This window comes from Pogoniulus pusillus, chromosome 4 (genome assembly GCF_015220805.1).
Source record: "Pogoniulus pusillus isolate bPogPus1 chromosome 4, bPogPus1.pri, whole genome shotgun sequence".
Taxonomy (NCBI): Eukaryota; Metazoa; Chordata; class Aves; order Piciformes; family Lybiidae; genus Pogoniulus; species Pogoniulus pusillus.
In genome coordinates this window covers 30,344,005-30,364,552 of record NC_087267.1, presented here as the reverse complement: position 1 = coordinate 30,364,552, position 20,548 = coordinate 30,344,005, and the positions used below count along the sequence as shown (strand labels likewise).

Below are 20,548 nucleotides of genomic sequence, written 5' to 3'. Positions count from 1 at the left end.
CTCCATGTTTAGGCAATGTCTGTGTTCATTTGAAATAAGTCATTCCAATTCCACCTTCTCTTAACTTTTCTGATCCTTACTCTTTCATATTGGTTTTCTATCATGCTTCCTCAGATTTCTGCGTATCAGAATGGACTGTTCTTGTGCTTTGAGGAGCCACCAACCAACTCTCCCAGGCCTCCTTCCTCCAGGGCAGACTCCCATGGAACTTTGCCAAAATTCCTGAATCAACCAAAATCTGTCCTCCTAAAATTCAGGGTTGCAATCCTGCTTTTTTTCCTTGCTTAATTCTCTTGGGATTTCAAAGTCCATAATCTTATGGCTGTCACTGCCAAGACTGCCCTCAACCATCACATCCCTTACTTCCCTTTTCTGTAACAAGACCAGGAGAGCATTTGTCCTAGTCAGCTTGTCAAGTGTTCACATGGTGATCACCACACTCCACGACTCTCCTTAATTTCTTGTGTCCAGCCCTATCACCCTTCAAGTGATCATCAGGATGTATAAAATCCCTTGGGAAGCACCAGGTACTCTTTGATCCCTAAGATCTGATGATAGCTTCCCCTGCATCAAGGAACTCAATAGATCAGGATAATTGCTCCAGCTAGTACTGGAGACTGTTCTGTAGCATGTCACAGCACCAGCACAACAGTCTCAACACGTTTAATGTAGTCTCTGGCCTATGTTTCTGGTTCCTCTGTATCCTGCTCTGCTGTTTGCTGTTGTGACAACTACCACATCTGATAGCTATATTAATACATACAGAATAATAATGAATGCTGCTGCACAACTTCAAGCACAATTTTACTGCACAACTGAAAGCAAAGAGAAAGGAAGGAACACCCCTTGATTAAAGAAACAACTGAAGATTATTACACATCTTTGTGTCTGCTGAGGCTCTGATAACAGCAAAGGGTGCTACTGGGATGGCTCCTATGAGGAGCTTCTATTGGCTCCCCTAGCTCCAAGTAAGACCTGCATTTGGGCAATGACAAACCAATCAGTGACAGTGGAACCACCCCTTTGATAAGAGGTGGGGAAAACCTGCTGGGCAACTTCTGTTTTGGAGTGGGACGTGCGAGAAACAACTATGTGCACTGGAGCCCATGGTGACGCAGCAGGCTGAACTTCTGCAGCCCATGGTGAGCAACAGTGGAGAATCCTGCCTATGGTTGGTGAAAGACCCAGCACACCACAGCAGATGGCTGTGTCCAAAGAAACCCAAGACTCCAAAGTAAGTCTGTGCTGGAGCAGTCCATTGTTGGAAGGATCACACCCTGTAAAAGGCACTCACATGGGAGCGGTTCACGAAGACCTGCAGCCCCATAATAAGGATTTTCATTAGAGTTCATGGATGATTGTCTCCCATGGGAGAGACTCCATTGTGCCACAGGAGATAACTGTAAGGAGACCTTCCTTTAAGGAGATTAGAGTCACATACCACTTGTAGGAAGTAAATCAGTGGTGCTTTTGTTTAAATTGCCTTTTTTTCCCCTCCATGATGAGAGTGGGTTTTGCCTACGACCATAATGTGTGAGGGAGCCCTCCCTGTCCTTTATGTGGACCCTCTTGCTCTTTTTTAAATTTTCTCTCCCCATCCCTCCAGAGGCAGGGCAGGAGCGACTGGGTGGATTCCTGGGACTTTGCTGCTGTCTGGTCGGGCTTAACTTGCAAGAACAACATAGTAATAGACTATAAAAAAATTACTAAATAGGCTGATTCTACGGACGAGTCATGCCAGCTGTTGTACTAGCATTAAAACAATGGCTAGAATTGCTAGACTCCATTACAATGTGAACATCTGAGAATGTTTGAATAATTCTTTCCATTTGTAGAAGCCACAAGGCATCTGGACTTTTCATTTATTAGCGGTAACACAGCTGAGTGCCCTCAGCATCTTCTAGCATCCACTATGCTGCTATACTTTGCTTCATTTAAAATTGAAGAAGAGGGGACCAGCTAACAAGACTTTATTACACTTCTCTTTACTGACCTGATAAAATGAGGTGTTCTCTTTAACAAGACAGTAAATTTTTTTACAAGGTTGTCTCTTTTAGAGTGTTCTGACACCAAAACCAACATTTGTGTTACCTCTGTTTACATACACGTCTTTTCAAACAGTTCACATCAAAAATCAAGAAATAAACATTGGCCTACCCTGTTCTGCAGCTATCTTTATCTCTTGGAGACCCCACTGTGTGTTTTGCTGGTTGAAAAGAAATTGTTCCTTCATAGTAATGATGAGAAAGAAAAGTCTTGAAGCCTACATAAAAGACGTATTAGGCAGCATTAAGTCATTACAAATCCACAATGCAAACACCTCTACATACATCCCTTGATTGCTCCCTTCTTTCATCATCTAATGACTGCAAAACAATAGCTGTCTCTCCCCTAGCTCACAGCTCTGTTATGTTTTAGACTACAAAGGACAAGGAAATACCACATCACCACCTCAACTTTTTAACATTTATCTTAGAATCATAGAATCAACCAGGTTGGAAGAGACCTCCAAGATCATCCAGTCCAACCTATCACCCAGCCCTAACCAATCAACTAGACCATGGCACTAAGTGCCTCATCCAGTCTTTTCTTGAAGACCCCCAGGGATGGTGCCTCCACCACCTCCCTGGGCAGCCCATTCCAATGGGAAATCACTCTCTCTGTGAAGAACTTCTTCCTAATATCCAGCCTATACCTACCCTGGCACAACTTGAGACTTGCTTGCTATCTTTAAAAAACAGCTAAACACTTTAGCTGTATGTCACCACTAAATCTTTAAATTGGCCTACACTACTCAAATCCTTCTATTGCATCCTCTTCCCCTAACACAAGACAAACTGAAAGCAAAGAACTTTCCAGTAGCATGTGATTTATCCAAATAAGCTAATTAGAAGACAAAATTAACAATTTGTTCCATCAGCTGAACATCCAAGACAGAAGTGTCTCTCTCTCACTACATGATTGAAAAGAAAAGTCAGAATGATTAGCACAGAAAAGCTATGACTTGTTAGGCAGCTATCACTAGGTAACAAGGTGACATATACTTAACACAGTGCAAATGAGCATGCTGTTAACATTATCCCTGAAGTTAGAGCTTTACAGAATGTTGCCTAACGTACTTGGTACTACAAGGAGCTTGAAATCAGGTTCAATCTCTCCGATGTTTAAAAGCCTCAGAAAAGCTTCGTTTGGAGACAGGACATCAACTGCAGCAATGTGTTTACATGCTGACAAAAGAATGATAGTTACACCAGTTACCTGAGTAATCATATCTTATCGGACCCATCCACCGCTTCTTCTCACTATCTTTTAATAGATCTCCATAAAAACCATAACCCAGCAATGATACAGAGTACTTCAAAAACATGTTGTTGTGATGCACAGAAGAGACATCCAGAGGCTGACAGTCACCTATGAAGATTAGAAATGCAAGAGCTCTGTTAAGGCTTATCTTGTTTGTAGCTGCAAACACTGTAACAGCTTTAATGTTAGTGTTCTAGAAAAATAAAGAAGAGCTGCCGTGTCTACGTCACAGTACATATGTCATGTACCTATATACATCTCTTACGTGTGCAGAAAGGAAAAACATCTTTTAACACTAACTTTATTTAATGGTTTTAAAACATTAAGTACTAAGTGAAAATGGGTCAGTATGCTAAAACTATACAATGAAGAATTTACACTCATTTGCTATGTAGGAGGAGATGTTATAGAAGAGATCAATGCAGTATCTGTACATCTACCAGGTACTACTTAATCCTATATGTAATGCTGCCAGAGGATAAATCAAGCTCAAAAGGGCTTTAGTTTCTCTTTGAACTTTCCACTCAAAGTAGCTTCAGCTATGAGGTCTGATTACAGCTTATCCAATTAAGTCCTGAAAATCCGTAAGAACAGAGAGTACACCACCTCTCTGACATCCTCACAGGTTAAGCTTTGGAGCGGTGGTGGGTTTTGCAGTGATGAGGGAGTGTGTTGTTTCCTTGATTGTTTTGGGGAGGTTTTTGGTTGTTTTTGTTGTGCTGATTGGTGGGATTTTTGTCAGTTTATCCTTCTTCTTCTTCTGTTTCATTTTATGCCCCTTGTCTCACATCCTTCTTACACCACTTCTCATCCATGCTAGACATCTTTATTGATGATCTTGATGAAGACAGAGTGTATCATCAGTAAGTTCACAGATGGCACCAAGTTAGGTGGGAGAGTTAATCTGCATGAGGGGAGGCTCTACAGAGGGACTTGAATAGATTGAATCAATGAGCCAGAGTTAACAGGATGAGCTCCAACAAGGCCAAATGCCAGGTCTTGCACTTGGGTCACAACAACCCCAAGCAATGCTACAGGCCTGGGGAAGTGTGCCTGGACAACTGTCTGGCAGAAAGATACCTGAGGGTTATAACTGACAAGCAACTGAATATGAGCCAACGGTGTGCTCAAGTGCCCAAGAAAGTCAATGGCATCCTGGCTTGTATTAGAAATGCTGTGTCCAGCAGGAGCAGGGTGGTGACTGTCCCCTTATACTCAAACTCTGGCGAGGCCACACCTCAAGTGTGCAGTTTTGGGCACCTCAATACAAGAGTGATGCTGAGGTGCTGGGATGAGTGCAGAGGAGGGCAACAAAGCTGGTGAATGGGCTGGAGAATAGCTTTTATGAAGAGTGACTGAAGGAGTTGGGACTGTTTAGTTTGATAAAGAGGAGTCTGAGAGGAGACCTCATCGGTCTCTACAACTACCTGAAAGGAAGTTGTAGAGATGCTGGTTCTGGTCTCTTCTCACAAGCAATTAGTAATAGAACAAGAGAGCTTGTTCCCACACAGGGATGTGGGCGATTCATCAACCTTGGATGTGTTTAAAGGTTGGTTGGATGTCGTGCCTGGGGATGTCGTTTAGGGGTGAACCTTGTAGAGTAGGGTTCTCAGTTGGACTTTGTGGTCCTGAGAGTCTTTTCCAACATGAATGTTTCTGTTATTCCAACATGGACTATTACATCTCTAATCAAATTCCTATTGCCTCAACTCTATATATGCTGAATAGATTTAACTACAGGTTAGTAACAGTGACCCACACATGTAACCTTTGCAAGACTAGCTCCTAAAATGCTAACTGTTAAGCACCCAATAACAAATGATAATAATTGTCACTTGGGAAGTTCTATTCTTTATGGACCATCATTATTACTGGGACTGGCATAATTTTTCAAATGTGTGACTATAACTCTCCAGTATATGGCAAGATAAGATGCTTTATATCACAAATTACAATGTACTGGAAATGCCAAGCTGCCTCCTTCAACCCCCACTGCAGTTCAAGAACCCCATTACTAGAGGACTTTCGTAAGTGGCAATGTTAGCATCCCTACTGATGACAACATATTAGAAAGTTTTACTGAGAGTCACTCTTCTCCTAGTTCCTCCTGAAATATAAGGCTTAAAGATAGAAAAAGTAGGGAATTATAAGCTAATTCCAGCCAAGCAGAAGCTGTACTTCTAACTTGGCACAGAAGCATTGAATTGCACAGGAGAGCTGGGCAGCTAGTACAAAATACCATGATTCAAGGATACATACACTCATCACAGCTTTCTCAAAGGTGGAGGGGGAGAGTCCAACAGCTTACACTGCATATTGTATTTTACTGCTATTTTCAAAAGCATGCCAAAATGTACAAAAACCTAAGCAAAAGACACAAAATTTCAAAGCAGTATGGTCCCTTGAAAACAAAGAATTACAGCTGTATTTCACATACATAAAAGGTCTAAGTGGAGTTACTAATTTTAGCTAATCATTTTCATGTGAAAATAGTGAACTGTGACCACCCACCTACAATTATATGAAGAGCTGATGTTACTGGATCAGAAATGCCAATAGTTGAATAACATATGCAGTCTGTTGATCCTGAAAAATAAAAAACTAGTTAATTTATGTATTTTCCAACAAGCATTACCAGAGTCCTCCATATAAAAGCATAAAGCTCCTTTGGCCCACTCCTTTATATTTTATGGAAGGAAGTAAATATAACAATATAAATATTATTTAAATTGTAACATTCTCCCCCTAACTTTATGTGTAGAATTTATTTCTTTCCACAGGAACACTTTCATTAAGTCATGAATTTACAGCAGCTTATTGAAGGAAATTTACAGCAGTTCATTGAAGGAAATAAGCTAATTCACATGAAAAATGGACAGGACTACATTACAGCTTTTACAGCAGTTAAAGAAAGAGGGGAAGGAAGGCATATGCTGGTTATTCTTTCTTACTGAGATCTCACAGAAAGAAGTTAACAGTCTCCTCTTTTTTTGAGAGAATGATGTAAATTCCAGACTGTCAACATCACCTCCTCCTCAAGCTTGATCTTAAAACAGAAACTCCTGCTTAGTTGTTTCAATTTAGTAAATACTTGCTTTCAGGAATAAGTTTATAGATAGGGAATCGAGGAGGACAGATGTGTGCCTTTACAGTCTTGAGCAAAATACCTTTAAGAAGGGGAGAAATTTCATGCTTCACCTGTGTTTTGTGTTTGTTACTAACTAGCTTCAGGCCAGTTCTCACTCAAGAGAGATCTAAAGCCTGAAATTAATTCTGAGATTCTAAAATGAGAGGACTAGGGAAGATACCAAAGTGTTTACCAACTCTTAAACCATCCCTCTTTATCACGTGTACCAGTGGAGTATCAACTACAAACAGTAAAATACTACTGGGTAGGTTTTATTCCCCCACTCTCAGAAGTTTGGAGCAGCAAAATCAGTATAATTCCTTACATAGATTCCAAGAGAATATGACCAGTCATAATACTGAACCAAGAATAAAACATATGATACTGATTTAAAGATCACTTCACAATCAAACAGAATTCTAGACCATTAGGAAGCTCTTGGATTGGAATTTACTACTGGATGCACATCCAAACCCTACCCACATCTATCTTATTTCATCAGTATAATTCTAAAAGGGAAGGCAGGATTAAAATGTGAAGCATAGCCTGACAAATATTCCTTGATTAATAGCTTAGGATTGCTAGGGCATTTAATTTGGGCAAGAAGCTTTCACAAAGCACGACGCTTGACTAGGTATTAAATGTTGTTTGTTCTGGTTAAACCAAAATTATATACGTTCTCTGCCAGATATTTGGAAGTAGCTACATGGGTACATGTGATACTGCAGACTATGTCAAAACTTTCAAGAAGATTTGATCAAGATAATCTTGTCAAGAATGCTGACAGTTGGCTGAGCTTGATTGAAGCACAGGCCTTATTTGAAGTGACTTAGGAAAACAAGACAGGTAGATGCCACACAAGATCCACAGGTCCTATGGATATTGACCAGATGCTCTGTGGCTGTTACATTAACTTACATGCTCATCTCACCTGCAGATATCTAAATGTAAGCATGAAAATTTAAGCATCAATTTCAAATTGAAACTTATCCTAAGAAGAGCAATTCCATAACTTAAAATGACACCAACCACAAGTGTTCAAGTGCTGCTTGGCCTTCAATTGCTACTCTAGTTCAAAAGCTGTCTTGCACAAGGCTAGTAGCACCATACCACCATATGCAGTAGCTGAATCCAAAACTAAATGTCTGAAATCTCCTAAAGAAAGCTCTCATCTTAGATATTTTGATATCAAGAGCCTACTGTAAATATAGAGGGCACATAAACTAGGCTTTGTTAAAATCAGTATAATTACCTGAATATTTACCATGTCATCTATACTAGAGCTCAGTTTCATTGGTAATTTCCCCCCATAGTCTGTTATCAGGAGGTCTATCATGCAGTCACATAGGTGTTACAAATCAAAGCTCTTCTACATTTTTTCCCCTCCTCAAAATGAAACACTGTAATTAAAAAAAATATATTTTTTAAAATAATTAAAATAAATTGGTCTGAGAAATACCAAAGTTGTTAGCAAAACCAGATGATTCACTGGTTGCATGGAAGAGTTTATGCCACTGATTCTGAGGACCCTTTCCAAAAAAAAGTGCTAAGATCAATCATATGAAAAATAATTAGACTACTAACCTACAATTAAGTTTTCTCCCATAAAAACACAGATTCTGTGGGCTCTAAGTATTAATTTTTCTGCTTTTATTGATCACAAACTAAAATTCTGGAGACCTGGAAGTACTAAACTAAGCAGATGACAGAATCAAGTCAACTGGACGTCAATCCTACAGAAAAGAGCAAACTGAATAAATAAATAGAAATACTTTTGCTGCTTGTGAGCATTGCTCTGTGTGAGATACATGACAGGTGCAGGTGCTCCCACAGCCAATCCTCAGAGACAAGTTTATACACCGACAGAATTCTGTACTGCAGAATAACTTCAGTGGGGGTCCCATATGTTAGTGGTATTTTTGTGAAGTCAGTCCCTACAGTCACCTTGGAGACAAAATATCAAGTGAGCCATACTGATGACAGAATACTCATGGTCAAGCAGCATTTAGTACTCTGAAAAATCAAGAGGGTGATATTTTTGGGAAGTGATTTTCAAATGACTAGGATCTGACTGGTTCAAAAGTAAGAGGAGAAGCTACTGTTACAAGAATAGATGAATGGTCTGGACATACAGCCATGTTCATGCTCAAAGTTTAATAAATATTCTTTTCTGCATCCAGAAACTAAGAAATTGACTTCAATACCTGCAGAATGAAAGGCTGAGTTAAAAAGTAACAACAGTTCAGAAGGACTCTGGTCTCTTTTTTTGGTAGATAATCACTTCAGTTGAAATTCAGAAGCACAAAAATGGATTAATACAATGATGACAAATTTAAGAGATTAAATCAATACAACAAGGAAAGCAATCTTGAATTAGTTGTGTTTATAGAGCCCATCATGTTAAATGTAGTATTTAGCTCTAAGATAGTAATTTCCAGAAGTATGCCACATTCACAGTGCTGAAGGAAGAACACAAAACACTGTACTTGAGATTTCAATCCAGACATACTGAACCTTGAAATGAGATGCTAACTAAACTGCAAAAATAATTAAATACAATCACTGTAACAAAAGACACATCGCTTGGAGTCATTTAAAGGTAAAAAAATCAGACTCTATCTGTGTTTTAAGTTTGTGGATACATGCTTCATCATTTTTCTAAACTAAGAAGTTTAGATAAGAAACCTGTGTTGTATTCAGCATTCTCAGATTCCATAGCTACACAGCAAAACCCTGATGATAATCATACTGCATGCTTCAATCCTAGACATTAGAGGTCATATCTTGACCATGAAAGTGAAAGGGACCTGGATACACTAGAAGCCTGAATCACTGCTGTAATTATTACTTTGTATCTACCTTTTACTCAATCTTCTCTAGTCCTTGAAAGGTTTCCCCCCCGACCCCTATCCACAGGGTAGGCTGGCAGAGTTGCTTTATTTGAAGAATGAATGCATTACTCTTATGCCACAGCAGAGAAATAGGATAAAGGTATTTAATCTATTTATTCTCTTTCATTAGAGTTCTCCAACAGCAGCTTACAGCTTTGTTGTCCTGTTCTTTGCCAGCTTTAGTAAGAACAAATTACTCTGATTTACTCGTTACTTTGAATTACACCAGATGGTGTAATTTTACTACTAAACCACAGGTGAAACCTCAGTAGTGCCATTTCTCGTAAGAGAAATGATTCTCTGTTTTTAAACTCTAAAGAAGAACAGTACCACTCTGTAAGCAGTGAGAAACCATGACTGGATGTGCTTTTAAGGCTAGAAAGCACTAGAAGGAAGCAATTTTCCAGGTGCACCAACTTGTAGTAACCTCATCACAGCGCAAAACTTCTTCAGATTGCTACAACTTCTGCTCTTAAGAGCAAATCTGTTTAGAATAGCAATTAGTCAATTTAAAGTGGCAGATCTGAAGAACGGCTGCAATTAAGAAAAATTTTAAAAGTGCCAGGAGTAAAAGTCATTGTTTATGTAAATAAAAAATTCAAGTTAATTTATTAATATATGTCATAAAGTATAACAATAAATTATATATTTTAATCAGAAGACACAATAAGGAAAGAGAGAGTCTGGAAACAGACACATCTGTTAAAAAAACAAACAAATGGGCAAACAGGAGCTTTCTCCAGGAAATTAGAACCACAGTTTCAAAGTAGCATCCAACGTGGAAAAAAAATCCTGCATGATGGCATTCAAAACCAGTGACCCAGTGTCACCCTACCTCAGGCTCCTGTCCTCAACAAGTAAACTGTCCCATATGTCAGAAAACACATAAAGCTTTAGAACTTAATCTGCAAAGTATAGGTAGAACTTGTTCTCAAAATCTATTAATGACATCTTAGGGATAAAAAGGCGCCTTAAGGATGTCATAGGAAGATAGAATCAAACAGGTTGGAAGAGACCTCCAAGATCATCCAGTCCAACCTAGCACCCAGCCCTGTCCAATCAACTAGACCATGGCACCAAGTGCCTCATCCAGCCCTTTCTTGAACACCTCCAGGGACGGTGACTCCACCACCTCCCTGGGCAGCCCATTCCAACGGCAAATCACTCTCTCCGGAAAGAACTTCCTCCTAACATCCAGCCTATACCTCCCCCTGGCACAACTTGAGACTGTGTCCCCTTGTTCTGTTGGTGGTTGCCTGGGAGAAGAGACCAACTCCCACCTGGCTACAGCCTGCCTTCAGGTAGTTGTATACAGCAATGAGGTCACCCCTGAGCCTCCTCTTCTCCAGGCTAAACAACCCCAACTCCCCTCAGCCTCTCCTCACAGGGTTTGTGTTCCAGGCCCCTCATCAGCTTTGTCACCTTTCCCTGGACATGTTCCAGCACCTCAACATCTCTCTTGAATTGAGGAGCCCAGAACTGGACACAGGTGTGGCCTGACCAGTGCTGAGTACAGGGGAAGAATAACCTCCCTTGTCCTACTGGCCACACTGTTCCTGATGCAGGTCAGGATGCCATTGGCTCTCTTGGCCACCTGGGCACACTGCTGGCTCATCTTCAGCCTACTATCTACCAGTACTCCCAGGTCTCCTTCTTAATGGCTGCTTGCCAGCCACTCTGTCCCCAGCCTGTAGCACTGCTTGTGGTTGTTGTGGCCAAAGTGTAGAACCCTGCACTTGGCCTTGTTAAATCTTATCCCATTGGCCTCTGCCCACCCATCCAGTCTGTCAAGGCCTCTCTGCAGGGCTCTTCTACCTTCCAACAGATCAACACCTGCTCCTAGCTTGGTGTCATCTGCAAACTTACTGATGCTGGACTCAATCCCCTCATCCAGATCATCAATAAAGATATTGAACAGGACTGGGCCCAGCACTAATCCTTGGGGAACACCACCAGGGACTGGCTGCCAACTGGATGTGGCACCATTCACCACCACTCTCTGGGCCTGGCCTTTCAGCCAGTTCTTGACCCATATAAGAGTGAATATGTCCAAGCCACGAGCTGCCAGCTTTGCCAGGAGCTTGTTGTGGCAGACGGTGTCAAAGGCTTTGCTGAAGTCCAGGTAGACTACATCCACAGCCTTCCCCACATTCACCAGGCAGGTAACCTTATCATAAAAGGAGATCAGTTTGGTGAGACAGGACCTGCCCTTCCTAAACCCATGCTGGCTGGGCCTGATCCCTTATGTCACTTATTTTAGAACAGACTTCTTGCACTAGGCTATGAACTAGAAGATATGTTGGGGTCAATATATGGTCAGAGCTCCATTGCTTCCAAGTGAAGATGAAAAGAGAACATTAAGTGCTGAAAAAACCCAAACCCAACAAAATAAAAAAAAAAAACTGCCAAACTCTTATTGCCCTCCTGACCACTCTGCAACATGTGAGTTTGGCAGTTTCACTCACAATTTATGTTCCTGTGATGGACTGATGTGTTAAGAAAGAGAAGATTTGTTCAGTAAATAAGCAGCTTCCTGATTTTTCCAGTAATGGATCACTTTAAATACTGTACAATATACAAACAGATCAAGACACATATTATCCTCTCTATTTCCAAAAACTTTATAATTACAGCTTCAAGTCCAGCTTGGGATTTGAATCATAGAAGAGATTCCAGATTTTTTTCTATTGGAAAAGACCTTTAAGATCAAGTCCAACCATTATAAATAATGACTTGGAGAAAGTATTTGACTCACTGCACTAATTACAAGGCTGTACCCCATGTTAGTGAGCAGAATAGAGGATGCAGTACACATTCAAATAGCAAGCAGTTACAATGGAAAAAAAAGATAAACCACTGAATTACTTAAGAGAAGAAAGTGACTTGATAGATGTTAGCAGTACTAAAATATCAGTTGAGATCATACTTTTGGATTGCAATTGGAAAATACGCATTAAAAAATCCCTGGAAAAGGTTAATCTTTCAATTTTTGACAAGCTCGCAGGTTTTTTCCTAAAGACAAAGAAAGTTTTTATTATTGCAGTTATTATTTCAATTTTATTTTCTTATGGACGCTAACACCACTTAGCAGGCAGAAGCTTCTGAAACTAATTATGAAAGCAAAACCCCTTAGTCCGAGAAATTTGCCTGAATAATGGACACAAAGGGTAGAAAATTTCAAATTATATTCTCATTAATTTTATACAGAGTGATTGTAGTAAAAAGCTTCAACAAATAAAATCAGAATATGATTACAGTAATTCTGCTACATAGAACCCTCAATGTGCTAGCTAACAAGGAAAATGAAAAACAACATAAGGGGGTATTCACATTGTAACCCCTCTGCACTGCAATTAGAAAGGACTAAGCTTCTTCCATGCAATAATTCAGAACATTTGAGTTTGGATACATTCTTCATAAAGATACAATTACTATAAAAACTAGTCCCCTAAAGCCTGAGAGTACGAATATCCTATTTATTTTAAAAACCTGTACTTAATTTTCTCATGAAGTCTCTGTTTTAGTTCTAGTTAGAAGCTCATAAAGAAATGGGATATGAAACAAACGTTAATTAAAATCTCAATCATCTGACAAAAAAAAAAAAGAATAGCACATGAAAGAACTGAACTGTTTGTCTTGCCAGAGTGTCCTCACAACTGCAGATGCCATAAAGAGCTGCAACACTGAATTCAGTCCTGTAAGAGGCTGAGGGAGCTGGGGTTTAACCTGGAGGAGGCTCAGGTGACCTCATTGCTGTATACAACTACCTGAAGGCAGGCTGTAGCCAGGTGGGAGTTGGTCTCTTCTCTCAGACAACCACCAACAGAACAAGGGGACACAGTCTCAAGTTGTGCCAGGGGAGGTATAGGCTGGATGTTAAGAGGAAGTCCTTCACAGAGAGAGAGATTTGCCATTGGAATGGGCTGCCCAGGGCAGTGGTGGAGTCACCATCCCTGCAGGTGTTCAGGAAAAGACTGGATGAGGCACTTAGTGCCATGGTCTAGTTGATTGGACAGGGCTGGGTGCTAGGTTGGACTGGATGATCTTGGAGGTCTCTTCCAACCTGCTTGATTCTATGAAGAGAGTAATCTTGTAAATTCACTTTTGAAGGAATCTTGTGAACCAAGTGGGCAGGGTGAAGCAATACCTGGGACACTAAATTTCACAGCAAGATTGATACGAAGAGTGCCTACAGTCATTAAAAATGTTTAGCAGCAAAGATCCAAGACCTGAGTTCCTTGAATAAGTGCTTTCAATGCCTCTCAATGACAGTAGTCAGGATTGCCTGAAGTCAGGTACCATGAAGGCACAGCATCTCTTAAAAAGGGGCAGAAACTGCAGCATGGCCAGGCACCTGAGGACTACTGCTCAGCTGTAGTTGCCTTATGCTTTCTGTGACAACTAGAGAAAAAATAAATTAAACCAACCAAACAACAAACCAAAAAACAAAACACACACACAAAAAAAAGAGGCCAGAAGAAATCTTAACACTTATTTAGAGTTTGCCAGATCAGTGGGAGATTCTCCTTTGTGTGGAGAATACGGAATAGGAGCACTGGAACTGAAAAACATAAATCTCTGCTCAGTAAATTTCACTCATAAATGCATCCTGATGGACACAATCATAATTGTCAACATCTAACCTTGTATTAACATATAATAAGTCACAAAACAAACAACCCAACCAACCTCCAACAAAGTATTTGCAGTAATGACATTCTAAAATCACACATTAAGACTGTATTTCTTTCACAAAGTAGTCTTCCCAAACAAAACTGCACGGGATCAGTAATTACACTGGCACACAAACAGCTTTAGCTAGGTATCTGTTACATTTAGGCCTACACTCAAGAAGTTACAAATGAGAAAAAGAATTTAAAATAAACTGAAAGTTAACCCTTTCTTACCAGCAGGAATTATGCCAATCCTTATATTGCATTGGACTAATGGTGCTTTGGGATTATTTTGGTCTATGCCAGAGTCCTTCTGCATTCTTCCAATGAGACCATGCATCACTTCACTGAACATGCCGTCCCCACCAACACAAACAACACTGCCAGGAAACACAAATTAGAATGCACACTAACAGTCAATAAACAACACGGTGAGTGTTCTACTTAGGGCATGCAGTGGGCACATCAAAAACAGTTGTTCTATTCTCCTCCTCCATTTTCACATAATTTACTAGTGCACAGTAAATTTGGAAATAAACAAAAAGCAGAAAAAAAATTCAAACTAGAAAACTGCAAACGCACTTAGACATGTCTGTAACATTAGATAAAAATGTTGAAATGCAGCATAAAATCCCATGTTTATCCTACACTGCTGTGTATGGACAGACAGGTATCAGTGGAATTTCACTGGAAAACATTGAACAAGGCTGTACATACAGCTTTCTAAGTAAAAAAAATAGAAATAAAATACCTTTATTAAAAAGGGAAAAGGAAGTTCCACCTCAACACAAGGGTCACAGAACACTGGAACAGGCTCCACAGAGAGGCTGTGGAGTCTCCTTCTCTGGAGACTTTCAAGGCCTGTCTGGATGCATTCTTGTGTGACCTGAACTAGACTGTATGGTCACGCTCTGGCCGGGGGGGTTGGACTTGACAATCTCCTTGGGTCCTTTCCAACCCTTGACATCCTATGAAGTTAATACTTGTGGCTTCAGGCAGAAGTGTATTTTACACCACTAATTTAAAAGGGATATACACCACATGAAAGCCAGTTAACAGAAAAGTGCATGCTTGAATGCTGTTTTGAACATGCTGAAGTCAAAATGACAGAAGTTATGTGTATCTGCAGGGTTCTAAAAGTAATCGGTTGCAAAACTCTGATTTGCACATTTAATTCAGGTCAGAGCTGGTGCAGCAGCTACACAAATCCTCAGATTGTCAAAGCAGAGAGTCCATAGCCAAGCAAATACTAGGAAGTAAGACTGATTCACAGCAGCATACATTTCATGCACAATAATCAAATGCACACTCAGCACTCTAAAAGCATAAGCATTATTTAACTCTAAGACATAGTTCAAATACACTTGAAACGAATGCTTCACGAATCCAAAGTTATGCATGTGGACTCCAGCATACATGTTTAGGAATGTTTACTGGTACCTAGAACAATAATTGCCAATGCATAAACAAATACTTACTCTTCCACATAGTCAGCAAAAGATATTGCAGAATAAGCGCTTGTTTCATAGGGTAAATTAACTGAATTTTCAAGTACGGATGATTTAGATTTACATATTGTATTTTCAACAGAAAGCAAGCTTGGGAAAAAAAAGCCATTTCTTCATGAATGGAAAGGACAGCTTTAAAAATTCACACTGTCCCACTCTAAGTCAAGACAAAAGAGACTGGGAAAGAAGGGAGAAATAAATGTTTGTTTTCCATTATTATAATTAATTCCTCTCTCCTAGCTTAATTGCATCATTCCTCTTTAGTCTGTCTCAGATTTCTCTGCAGACTCTAAGAAAGAGATTAAGTGGACAAAAATGTCTATGTAAATGCAAGGTCAATCTTGTCTCAGTATTGCTCTATTTATAACAAATACTACATCCATGAATGTCTGTACCTAGCAAGGGTAAATATTAACCGATACAAAAGTTCACAACTACAATAATCAGCATGACCACGTTCATTGCAAACATCAGCTGACCAGTGTGCAAGCCACACATATGAAGACTTCTAGTGAAGAAGTACTGTACAAAATCTTTGAGAGATCCTCACATTCTGGGTTTATTTTGCTAATGGACTAGTATAAGATAACAGTAAACTACAAATGCTGAAAGACTTCAGGAGAAGCAAGCCCACAAAACAAACTGTGGTCCCTTCTAATCTCAATCCTTCTGGGAACTGATTTAAGAATGAGGAAAATAACCAATGGGGAAAAGTTTTTGGACTTGCGCAACAGGCATATGGATAGGGAAGCATAGCAATTCAGCCATGTCAAACTCATCTAAGCATGGTAACTACCTGCACAGCGTTACAGCATGCTCTAGTTCTGCACTATGATGTACAGACACCTGCTACATTCTAAGTGAATATTTTAAGTAACTGTCTTTAAAAAGAAGCTGTTCTGTTGCTGAGTTATTTAGATTAGTACACCCACCATAAGAAATTCTTAAGAGGAAACAAGAACAAACAGGAAACACATGCAAGATGATTAAACAAGCTGAGATAAATACACTTGGAAAGCAGTGTTATCATTAAGAATCTTCTACCTAGTTCCAAAATTACAGGTATGACTTTGCCAAACACAGAATCCTGGAAGTTAAATGAAGAAACTCATCACTGAATGATGGTAAGCCACTTATGAGTACCAATCTAAGAGGCACAGATGAATGGCAATTAGATGTAGAATCCAAATAAGCTTTTCCTGTACGTGAAAACAGTCAAACTTCAAGAAACACAAGCATTTATGCAGCAAAACCATTTAAAAAACCTTCCAAATGACTACTGATCCGTTATTTAAGTAGTAATACAAGAACTCCTTCCTAACATTGCCATTCTCCACAGAAACATAGAAAAATACCAAAACAACAACAAAACCCAAAGCAAAAATAAAATAAAAAAAATTAGAGCGTGACTAAATCTGCCATAAACACTTTAAATTCTGCTAAAATTGACATGAAAACTTGCTTCCATTTGCTCTTCTGTATTGGAATTTCACCAACTACCAGTACTATCCATCTCAAAAAACAATTGAAAAGGAAAAATCTTAACTAACTAGGTTTTTAGAAGATCCCATTATAGTCACAATTGCTTACCTAAAGCCAACTCATTTCCAGTCTATGGTGAAGTCTATGAACTTATGAATACATAGTTTCTTACTACCAAAATTTGTCAATATTATGCCCCCAGTCAATTTATACAAGCTCTCCTAGCAAAACCACTCTGAAAAACATAGGAAATGCTTTGCTTTTTCAACTTACTAGTTTTAATGTACTTATCAACAAATATAAGGCAACGCTATTTAAAATTACTGCAATTAGGAGAGTTAAACTGCATAGGTTCTGTGCATATTTTCATTATTTTCCAGTCATGTAACTTCTTGTTCCATGTTGTGAAACAGAAAATGGAATGACTAGCTTATTAACATAAATCTGTTGTAGAGGCAGAATAATCACAGAACGGAATCTTACCATTCAGTTAGATCTCTTAAAACAGTAATACCACTAAAGAGCAAACAAAGCAAGCCACATGATGTACCCATTATCTGATCAGTCCTACACAGCAGGAGGAACTGACTGAAATATTTCTAAACAGTTTATGGTTTTCATATACAGGCTGAATGCTAGTGGTGCAGTGTTCTTGACTTGTATGTCAAGATAATCAACACAAGCAAAACACTTCAGAGTAGTTCTTGAGCTATCACAGAATGCTCAGCTTCTGAATGAGCAGAATTAGTCTCACATTCATCTTCTGAACACAAATCTCATGCAAGCCTTGTTACACACTTGAATATATTGTGTTAGATAAGTTTACTGAAACAGAGTAGCTTCCCTTCAATACACCTGAATGCGGATCTACCACAGAAAGGAGTATGACACACAATTTGCAGCTGTTGTAATAAATGTATCAGTAATGAAGGCTACTATTTTAAACTAGAGATAGGGACAGATTACAGAATATATGAGCTAGAGAATGTTAAAAAAAGCCCATGAAGTTACTTACCCATCATATTTATTAATATTGACTTCAAATAAATTGTCCTTAGCATGGTTAGCATGTTCAGTTACTATGAAGGAATAAATACATTAAAAAGTTACTACTATAAATTCACTACTAAAAAAAGATACATGGCATACAATTATAAAAATATTAGTCCTAATTCACTAATTACCATTTTTCTACTACCAATCTGACCACACAAAAAACCCAAACCTGCACATAAAATGGGTTTCAAAATATTTTATGTTCATGGGGAAAAGAAAAAAAAAAAATCAAGAGACATGCACTGGCATACATACAGAAAAATATTTCAATAGGAAAAAAGTGCAAACAAGTGTTTTCAACAGTAAAACTAAAAAATAATAGAAGTATCTCATACATGAAAAGCTAAGACAGCTTGGAAGTACCAAAAATTGTAGTTTGGTACACAGATATCAATATAAGGTCTCCATTTGTCAGGCTTTAATCGGAAAACATTCCCCCTCTTCCACTTAGTTTCACTTCCTTAGTAAGAACAAGTAAGTAACAGAAAAAACTTAAAGCTACTCAAATATATTTTAAGGTGTTCATTGTGTTTATTAAGAAACTAAAATATTCATTACTCACTAACAACATCAGTGGAGATAGAAGCCAGACTGAAGAGTGGAGCAACTTTCTGCTCATAAATTCTCTTTCCTTGTCGTTTTCCTCCATATGGATTAATATACACCAGCAACTGCTTTGGTCTAGACTCTGCAGTAAAGAAAAACACTACAGTGTTATTCGCACACAAAGCAAGAATTCAACAAACTATACCAAAACAAATCTGTAAACAAAGTGAACACAGCATACAAGCCTTTTAAAACACTTTTTATTATCTTGTAACTCTGCATCTGTAACTCTTTATCAGAGCTATAAAAACCTACTCCATTGATCTTCTTTATTATACTGAGATCTAATAGGAACTTTATTATACTGAAGGTACTGACAGCATTGAAGAATCTGGCAATGAGACAGCAGGTAAAATTCAAAGTCATTTTATCTGACTCCATGCCTCACCTTCTTATGCATATTATTCTTGCTGTACCTTCCCACTAAATTACATATCACAGGCATAATAAAACAGATGACAAACCAAGAGCAGGAAGAGCAAAGGCACTTCTGAGTGCAATAAACATAGAAATACTACTATATTCATTTATTTAAACACTGCCCTTGCCTTGGTAACAGTTAAAATTTATTTCCTTTCTATGATAAAGACACAGTAAGAACACCTAACAAAACTACATGATGCACAGGAAGTACCCTATATGGTAACACCTTCCCCTCAGAAACCACCTTTGGTATTATAATCTCAAGTTTACTCTAATAGCTACGGATTTACATTGCTTCCAGAAATAAACATTACACATCTGCACCAATAGATACAAAAAATGGCAATGCCTGCTGCTCTTAGAGACTTCTTTTTTCCCATCTGCTATAATATTTGCATTTCCTCAAATGGCATTCTAAATTATTATTACTTTAGTAAGAAAGAATAAACACAGTTAGCAGATCAGCACACTTGTATAATCTATCCACCCAAGCTAGACTGCTTGAAAAGTTTAAACTGCCACATATTCAAAGCACTAGTCATCCTCTGAGAACCTGTTACATTTTCTGCAATAGCTTGCTACCAACACTACGAACACCTGCATTCAAACAGACACGATCAACCAGGCCACATCTCTCACAGGTGTCCTGAATGGATGCACAAATCTCATTTAAAATATGTATTTTGTTGGAAGCCAGATACCTCCTGTAATGTATGCAAACCAAAAGCATTAGTAAGATGCATGCTTTCAGTACCTGTTCAGAAAAACATATTTGTTAAATATTCTTTTTGATTCTGTAAACCTGAAGTACTTGAGTCACGTAACAGGTGTACTTGTATCCTCTTTTCTCTAGCTCTGTATCTCCGATAGACATCAGCCCTACACTACAGGTAACCACCTCCGGTCTTGCTTCCTGCTTCATCTCCCACTGCTCCTTGTCAGGCCTCCCTGGATAGACCTGGTTTAACTTCTTGTAAACGGGACCTGCTGCTATGCTCCTCCCTGCTCTGCCCACACTGCCGAGATTCAGTGGGGTGACTACCTGTGTGTGGTCATTCCTAACCCTCACTTCTGTCATGGAGTTGCTATGCTTCAGCCACACTCTGACATCTACCATGGTATCTCTTTCCAGAATAACTCCTGCAAAACTACTTTTAGACGTCCAAGAAGTAAAATGCCCAAGAGAAAATTATTAATAGAAGTGGGAATGCTTACTATGTAAGCACATCGTAGATGAGCGAGTCTGGAAAGATGAGACATATACACAAAAAGCCACCCATCAACCTTACAATCACCACAATCCTGGCCTCAGATCTCTAGACTATAGCAAACCTCTGAGTCTGTATCTGCCATTTCCTTTCCCCAAACCTATAGTAATTGATAGTCTCTGCTAAACTTCTGAAGTGTTCCTGTTTTGTGAAAATAACCTATGTCAGGGCATAATCATACAATGCCTATAGTCATGATTGGAGTAAAACA

The 20,548-nt window shown here is 39.0% G+C and overlaps 1 protein-coding gene across 2 annotated transcripts in view; it reads right to left on the bottom strand.

The window, feature by feature from the left end:
- Window positions 1–20,548, bottom strand: part of CERK (ceramide kinase) — a 44,335-nt gene that overhangs the window by 12,779 nt on the left and 11,008 nt on the right. For both annotated transcript variants that reach the window (XM_064142448.1, XM_064142449.1), the window contains 6 exons: window positions 18,603–18,728; window positions 18,000–18,063; window positions 14,229–14,374; window positions 5,815–5,889; window positions 3,259–3,411; window positions 2,158–2,263 (listed from right to left, as the gene is read on the bottom strand). In XM_064142448.1, the coding sequence (XP_063998518.1) occupies window positions 2,158–2,263; window positions 3,259–3,411; window positions 5,815–5,889; window positions 14,229–14,374; window positions 18,000–18,063; window positions 18,603–18,728 (670 nt within the window). The remainder of the gene's footprint in view (window positions 1–2,157; window positions 2,264–3,258; window positions 3,412–5,814; window positions 5,890–14,228; window positions 14,375–17,999; window positions 18,064–18,602; window positions 18,729–20,548) is intronic.